The sequence below is a fragment of the Papilio polytes genome, unplaced genomic scaffold (assembly GCF_000836215.1).
Source record: "Papilio polytes unplaced genomic scaffold, Ppol_1.0 DF822289.1, whole genome shotgun sequence".
In the NCBI taxonomy this organism is placed as follows: domain Eukaryota; kingdom Metazoa; phylum Arthropoda; class Insecta; order Lepidoptera; family Papilionidae; genus Papilio; species Papilio polytes.
Genome location: NW_013526915.1, coordinates 1941092 through 1949843, shown reverse-complemented (window position 1 = coordinate 1949843; position 8752 = coordinate 1941092). Strand labels below are relative to the sequence as shown.

Sequence of the window (8752 nt, the reverse complement as noted above, 5' to 3'; positions counted from 1 at the left end):
AAAAATACAAATCTTTCCTCTTTATAATATTAGTATATAGATAAACTAGTTAACTTAGCTCTGCGTAGAATATTTTATAGTTTTTAATAATTAGTATTAGATATTTTTTGTAACAAAAAAATTGTTCATTTCATAACTCTAGAGAGCTTCTCGTTTTAAAACACACAGTAAATACCTAACAAATTTTATTATTCTTATATTTAATATAAATGTAAACATATAATGATAATTGTCTTTAAATACATTTTCAAACATACTAAATATTTAGTTTTCTTGTCAATTTATTGCTGATGTAAGTATATTTTGTGCAATGATATTTCAATTCTTCACCAATCGTAGTCACTTCAGCGACATCTTCAGTTGACGGCTCTAAAACAAATATAACATAGGTAAAAAGGCTCCTTCGTAAACTATGGTAAGTCACAATTTTGCGATTAACTTTGTTTCATATATTTTTAATTAACTTGATAAATAATTATTTATGTGTGAATTTAACGTTAGAAAGAACTGTAGATTTTGGTTAACGATTCTATAATTTCGTATTTGAAGGTTATATTATATTAATCGTAAAAAAAATAGTTTTACCATACGACAATTAACATAGAAGCCTTCGAAACATCAGTATGAAATTAATTATTATGATGTTAATTCATTATTGTATGACATTACTACCTTATAACTCCAACTGACAGGGAAAATTTACAAGCAATAGTTTATCTGATTTTAATACTGAAAACTGAAGAATCCAATTACTTAAAAAAGGTACAACATGAATTACTTTTTCAAATAAATTCGTTCCTCTTAAAAAATGAGTCAATCAAAATAAATCAATCGACCCAATGGGAAAAAAAAATTCTAACGGGAAACACAAAAACTATAATTTGAGCGTTATAACACTTTACATATAACTTACCTAAATGTTGCCAAACAGAAGGTGGAAATACCGGCGTCTGAGAGAACACGAAAACCGACTTCATGTCTCTCTTGAATCCAGAATCTTCATCTTTCTTCGTCACTTCCATACGATACCAGAACGCCATTTTTCTAGAAATAATCTAACTATAAAGAACTTGGTATTTTAAATACATTTTAAGGTTAAAACATCAATCGCTAACAAAATCGGGATTTCTCGTTGGGCCGATCGGCTCAACGGTCAATCGACCCGAGATTTTTTTCCCATTGGGCTGATCATATCCATACAAACAATTGACACAATGGGAAAATTTGAAAGAAATAGATACCTATTGGGTTTTACGTTTGGTGGGCTGATCAGCCCAACGGGAAAAACTCAACAAAGAGACTATTGAAACGAATATTAAAAAAAGTATTATTTTTAGGCTTGAGATATGCGACATTTAGAACAATAAATACAAAAATGAGAGATATTAATAATGAAACAGCGACAATACATATCAGAGCCATTTAAAATCACGTGTCTAAATATAATTTTAGGATTATACAGAGTGTTTTACACTTTGTTAACTTAATACAATTTCTTTTAACTTACTTTAAATGATCTTGTACGATATTATTAGTGATGGGTATACAAATGGTTTGCACGGGGTCATTCAACAACTGACCCACAGCCCTCACTGGAGACTTCTCCGATACATACAGCTCTAATAACTTTGAAGCTATCGGTTTCATTTGATCTGCAAACAAAAGATAATATTAAACACTAGCTTTCAACCGCGACTTCGTCCGCATAAAAAAAATAAGAACCATAGCCTATGATACTCAGTGATAACGTAGTTTAATGGCGTAGGAATTTTTGAAATCACACCAGTAGTTTTTGAGTTATTCCAATGTATACAAAAATAAAAATCTTTCCTCATTATAATATACGAGCTGTTGCCCACGACTTCGTCCGCGTGGTATTAGAAAACATACGAACTATAAAAATTACAAAAAGCTACGTATCCCTCGGGAACCGGACATTTCTCTAGGATGAAGCTCATCCCATGTGTACTCCAGACTTTGTGTTATATCTGTGCCAAATTTCAATAAGATATGTTGAACCGTTGCAAAATGATCGAATGAACATTAAAAAACTAAATTAATGAATCCCACGGGAACCGTAACTATTCCCGGGATAAAAAGTAGCCTATGTGTTCTTCCAGACTATGCATCCATCTAAACTTTCGCATTTATAATATTAGTAAGATAATATTAGTAAGATAGGTTAGCTTTCACGACTCCGTCCGTGTAGAATTAAAAAAGTATGTAGTCTATGTGTTATTTCCAACTATCCTCTACATCTATGCCTATTTACACCGGGATACGTTCAGCAGTTTAGGCTACAAACTCTAACAAACATCTAAACTTTTGCATTTAAAATTAGTAATAGAGTAAGAATAGTTCCCTGCGGCTTCATCTTGATAATAATAAAAAAAAATATTGTTAACATTCCGTAAAACTTTAAAATACAAAAGTTAAAATATGCTTAAATAATAAAAAGACCTTTGCTGTTAAATTGGATGAGAATTGCCGTAACCATGACAACCTTGCTTCTTTGCTATTGGCTTGTAATTTTGTCCCTTTCTTGCATAACACTTTTAAACTGAACAGTTTAACTGTTCAGTTAAAACTGTGAGTACAGTAATACTGAACGTATGTAGCGAGATTTACCCCTTAATGTAAGAACATGAATGTTTTATTAGCATTTACTATTAAGAAATAGGAGAAGAAACAGTTAACATTACCGAAATTAGCTCTCAAACATGTCTCTACGCGATACAAATGTTCCAAGCAGACATGCACTTGAGCAAACTTCATAAGTAAATTCTTCCACGGGCTTATGTCTATTTCATCTGCTATTAATGGTACCTGTAAGTAATATTTACTACCTTAGTTGTTATGAAATTTATTAGGAGAGGAAAAAAGCCATGATGTCGATTCCAAGTACAAAAAAGATAAGGCATTATATGAGGAAAAAAATATATAAAAGATGCTATATTAAAAAAATAATAATTATTTTTTTTCCATTTTACTATATGCCACATTGATCGGACATATTTTACTAATATCATGAATACGAAAGTTTAGATGGAGGGATGTTTGTTGGAATTTTTAGCCTAAACGTCTGAACGGATCTCGATGAAATTTACCACAGATCTAGAGGATACTCTGGTAAAACACATAGACTACTCACTTTTATCTCTTCAAAGCCACACGGGCGAAGTCGCGATCAACAGCTAGTTATAAACATCATACTTAATACTTATATTATAAATATGAAAGTTTAGATGGATGGATAGATGGATGGATTGATGTTTGTTAGAGTTTGTAGCATAAACGGATGAACGGATTTCAATGAAATTTGGTACCAATGTGGAGGATAGTCTGGAAGAACACATAGGTTACTAACATTTTTTTTTTAATTCCACGCGGACGGAGTCGCGGGCGAAAGCTAGTTTTAAAATAATACAAATTGAATACCTCATTAACATCTTTCCTTTCATTAACCAAGCCATGTTTCTTGAGCGAGGCGAAGTCATCCACGGTGAGCTCATTGTCCTCGGCATAGAAGGAGTCGGAGTCCAGTCGTATGGAGTGCTCTCCTGTGCTCACACTCTCGAAGGGATTCAGAGTAAAATCTCCACCCATCGTCATATCTTGTATCGTTTGGTTTATCTGTTCTATCGATTCGTGTGTTCTGGAAATATTAAAAAAAACCATAAAAATTTTTCACAATTACGTCAGTAATTGCCTGACTAGTATTTCTGTCCTTGCCTAGTATCATCCAGTGGAAAAATCTTTTACTTTTTTAAATGCTAGCTGTCGCCCGCAATCATAATATAAAGAACATGTCAGCCTTGAGACTGGAGAAAACTGCATTAAAAATACAAAAACATTACAGTAAAGACTGCAATATTAAAAAAAATCATATCGGCAGATGTATTTGAGATGAACTTTTTAAAAAAATAATTTAAAAAATCCGAAATAATAAAAAAAAAAATTCATTATATTTTTTATATTTCGGCCTACAACTATAGAATTATATTTTTTTACCTTATATCAGCATTCCATATACCAGCGATGTAAAAAGAATGTTCTAGAAGAGACATTAGCTTGGTGTACTCCCACATTGTCTTCTCAACGGCCACCTGAGCTAGTAAGGACAGCGCTTGCGGAGGACTGGAATGGAGGTTCTTTAGCACTTTAGACGTCTGAGAATGACCTCTAGATAACTTTAATATTAATTTAGATAAATACGTTTTATTGTTCACGTCTATCTGTAAATAAAAAATAAACAACTTAAAAAAAATGTTTCATTTATATGTAAAAGTTGTATTTCTGGAGACAATAAAAAAACAAACAATACAATTTCTCTGCAATTAAAAAGCGAGGTATTAACCAAAAAAAGTCCATTAAAACATATTGACATCTTGCAACAAACAAAATCTAAAAAAGATTTTTTTACTTACAAATGGCCTTATTTTCCCTGAAGAAACAAACTTTAGTGCTTGCAATAATAAAGTGATTAATTCTTCCGCATTAGCACAATCTGTAAAAAACAAATATCTAATCACTGTAAAATCACTAAAAAATCTTCTAGTTATTTGATAACAAACCTTATGTCATACTGGATAGATGCTAAAATCAACATACCTCTTAAAATATCCCATAGTTTGTATGTAAAATCATTACTGGAGCCATTAACTGCCATAGAAGATAAACATTGCCGCAGACTGTCTGTGTCCTCTGTGACACAGATGCAGCCTCCCGCGGGGCATTCCGCGGTATAAGTATATATCTCTGTCTCATTAAACAATTTGTTTAAACGTTTCGTTACATCAGGTACTTTCATAACTTGCACTGTATTTCTGAAAGAAAGAAAAAAATGTTTATAAAATCCTTAAGAAAAAATCACAATTTGATATATGCTTATACTTGACTGATGACATAAAAAGGTTTGTATTTTGGTCTGTATTGAAATAACTAAAAATACTGGGCCGATTTCGAAAATTCTTTAACCATAAAAAAGTTACATTATCAGTGAGTAAAATCATACCAATCTATTAAAAATGCGAAAGTTTGGATGGATGGATGTTTGTTAGAGTTTGTAGCTTAAACGTCTGAACGGATCGTGATGAAATTTGGCCTAGATTATAGTCTGGAAGAAAACATAGGCTACTCGCTTTTGTTTTTTTTTTAATTCCACGCAGACGGAGTCGCGGGCGAAAGCTAGTAGGCTATATATTCTAATATTTTCCTAATTTCACTCAGACGAAGTACCGAGCAACAGCTAGCATTTAATATACTAATAACTACTTTAGATAACAAAAAGATAAACAGTTAAAATTTCTATAAATATAATGTCAGTTAAAGAGTAATTTAAAAGAATTTACGTGTGTCATAGATATTCAGAATTCTAAGTTAAACATTAGATATAGAATTATCCTTAAAAAATCAAATATTCTTAAGAAAAACCACATCTGTACATTTAAAAAATTCATAGATATAGTTTAGTTATTACCTTATTTGAGCAGTTTCTAAATTAACAGAACTGAAGCCTGCGGCTGTCATTTCTACAAGAATTTGGTTAATATTGTGTAATGAACTAACAGACTTCCATATTGTGCTACATGGACTTGCTAAATGACCTACAATCACTTCTTGCGCCTAAAACATTTATTACATTGAAAATAAACTAAAGTAAAATCAAAATATTGCACAATGAATCATTATTTTTACAAAATAAGTGCAAAATTAATTGGTGTAAAAGCTGCAATGTATTTTATATTCTTTTATTTAATATATAAGGATTCAATGCATAATAGCAATACATTTACATAAGAATCTTATAATTACTAATAATACAAATAAGTAGGAATATGGATGGATGTTTGTTATAGTTTATAGCATAAACTACTGAATGGATCTCAATGAAATTTAGTAAAGATGTAGAGGATAGTCTGGAAGAAAACATAGGCTACTTACTTTTGTTAAATTGAATTTCATGTAGATGGAATTACATGTAAAAGGTAGTAAAAAATGAACTTACATAGTTAACTTTACAGTTAATGTATGGTGTAAGCAGAGTTTTGACAGACCATGAACATAGTAGTTCAGTAACTCCTCCATGTGGGGCGTTCAACAACTCATCTGTGTTTGTTGAAGTATATGTTGTTCCAGACAAAACATATTTGCAATCTACTGATATATTTACCTGGAATTTAAAAAAACATTTACAATTATAAGAATAAGATTGACATAAATTTATTTATAAACTTGAAATGCCAAAAAATTTCTAACAACTTTTACAGATGGTGGATGGAAGGTGTTTACTACACATATTCAAAAATGCTTAATAGATCTTGATGAAATATAGCACAGATTAGGTACTCTGTAAGAACATATATGCTACTAATTATTTTTTTTTTAAATCAACACAGACTGAGTTGTATTAAAGTTAGTTTAAACTATAAGTAAGATGTAACCATCAAAGTGCAGAGTGATTTAAATATTAACATGGTACTTCAGCGAACAATACAATCTTTAATTTAGTTGAAATACAAATTTTCTATAACATTGGTTACTTTCTTAAATAATTAACTTACCATATCTTCTTTTACTCCAGCTTGAATTGCAAAATCTTGAATCAATTTCTCTACATCCACTTCATCCAATGTTGACGAACCTTCATAAGTAACAATTCCTCTTGTAAAGTTATTGTTATCTGATTGTATAGATAACAACAAGGGTTTATTCTCTGATGAAGGGTTACATAACACCCACATTGGTACTGAATCATCCTTATTTGTTTCTGACAAGATTTTATTGTAGAAATTTGCTATTTCTCTGGAATTTGAAGAAAACATCAGTTATTATTTTTTTTTGTAATACATTATAAGGAAAGTATCTCTAAAGATTATTGAAGGTTTATTTGGACACTAGAAGTTGCAATTTAGTAAATAAATACAAAAACAAATATTTTATTGGGAATAGTGAATTACATGCGCGGTATTGTGTGTTACCTATTTTTGTACTTAAGCCAGAGTTAACTTAGTTATCTTTTAATGAACATGAATAAAATAACCTTGCTGTATCAATGTCTATAGAGTTATGAAGATTTTCCTCTTTCCTCCACAGCTGTGGTTCATCAGGCATCATAGTTTCATCCAATAATGTATGAAGACTAAGATCGAGTTTTAATGGAGATCCAGTGAGTTCTAATTCATCTAAAAATGGAAAAATGCCTTTCAATCGAAAATTATTACATTACAAATATATTAGTTTTATAAATATGTAAATATAAATCTACCTGATATTCTATTATTTTTACAACCATCTGTGGGCCCAGTCGACTGCTTTCCCTTAAAACATAAAGTTAATGTTTAAAACGTTCAATAAGTATCAATTAATAAACTACAATAAAATATTTACTTTAGCGTAAACAAGCAAAATGTCTTTATTATTTCCAGTATACATTTCTACATAGCTGGGACTTGATTGCACTTCAGTTACATATTTTGGGAATGTTTCTAAAAGTTTTTGCAATGAATTGTTAACTACCATTTTTAGTAATAGTTATCTAAAAAGTTGTAAAAACGGAAAAAGCACGTCGGTTACAAAATTGATTTGAATTTGAAATTGACTTTGACATTGTTAAATGTCATTTGTCAAAACAATAAAAAAATCACAGATTAAAAAAATAAAATGGTGTTTCCAGTTTATCTATAGACCAAAATTAAATTATATAGGCTGCATGGCTTTTAGCATTACATGGAATTTGCTGGTTGGATTTTTTTTTATAATTAGTACTTTTATTTTCCTATAACTGTGCTTATTTAAAAGTGCAAAAATAAACATCTTCCAGCATTTTCACAAACTATTTACATTTTGACAAAGCAATAAATAGATGGCGCTAAAATCATTTATACATTTAAGCTGGTTAGTTTTCTTTTAAGTTGGTTGAGTTGAAGATTGAGGATGTACAAGTGTATTATGAATTTTTGACAGGTTAAGAGATTAGACATATTCTAACTTTATTATGGCTACGGTAATAAAAAAAATAATTACAATATAACACAAGTGTCTTCGTGTGCAAAATGCATCATACAGCAAACTGCACTAATAAATTACAATTTATTATTTATCTAGATTTTTTAATAAGATCCTAAGTCTTCTAAATTAAGACTGAACTATTATGCGCTCTAATACTCGTGTTTGTGGGTAAGAAAATAGGTGGGTGTTTCTAAAATGTAAATCTGCCGTCATGTGTGAATTTTATTGGCATTACATTTTAGCGAATTCTCGTAGTTTCACCACAACAGCGCAATAGCGCGTCTGATACGGCTTGCTGATTAATTAAAAGGTACTATTAGGGTTACCAACTTTAAAAATAACCACGGACTGTATCTTTTATCAAATCAGTTGTAAAACCATCCAGTTCTACATTATGTAAGTATATTTTTCTTTGTATATTGAATATAAAATAAAGTTGTCTATGTTTTCATACAGTAAATGTGTCATTTTCTGTATGAAAACATATTTTCTGAAGAAACAGCAGTCACAGTACTGCTGGCGGACCAAACATATACATCTTGCGTCAGATTTAATATTACATCGTAAAGATATAATCTTGAATTGTAATTTTAATCATTGTCACCCTACTTATTTGAAGTGCGCGAGCTTCAATAAGTACTGGTGCGTAACTATCGGCCTTTAGAGCGGAACTGTCTGCTTATTGTATTGATACAATATTAGCGTTAATTTTAAACGAACCTCTCGTAATTGGCGTACTGGG

General features: G+C 30.6%; 1 protein-coding gene across 1 annotated transcript; it reads right to left on the bottom strand.

Moving 5' to 3' along the window:
• Positions 1-211: 211 nt before the first annotated feature.
• On the bottom strand, positions 212-7581 carry LOC106106224. The gene is made up of 14 exons (XM_013286773.1): positions 7390-7581; positions 7268-7319; positions 7043-7184; positions 6564-6804; positions 6008-6172; positions 5480-5625; positions 4612-4826; positions 4428-4507; positions 4012-4235; positions 3439-3655; positions 2703-2826; positions 1508-1652; positions 914-1044; positions 212-369 (listed from the first exon to the last, which is right to left on the bottom strand). The coding sequence occupies exons 1-14, from the start codon at positions 7519-7521 to the stop codon at positions 257-259; spliced, it is 2127 nt and encodes a 708-aa protein (XP_013142227.1). The 5' UTR covers positions 7522-7581; the 3' UTR covers positions 212-256.
• Between the last annotated feature and the right edge of the window lie 1171 nt (positions 7582-8752).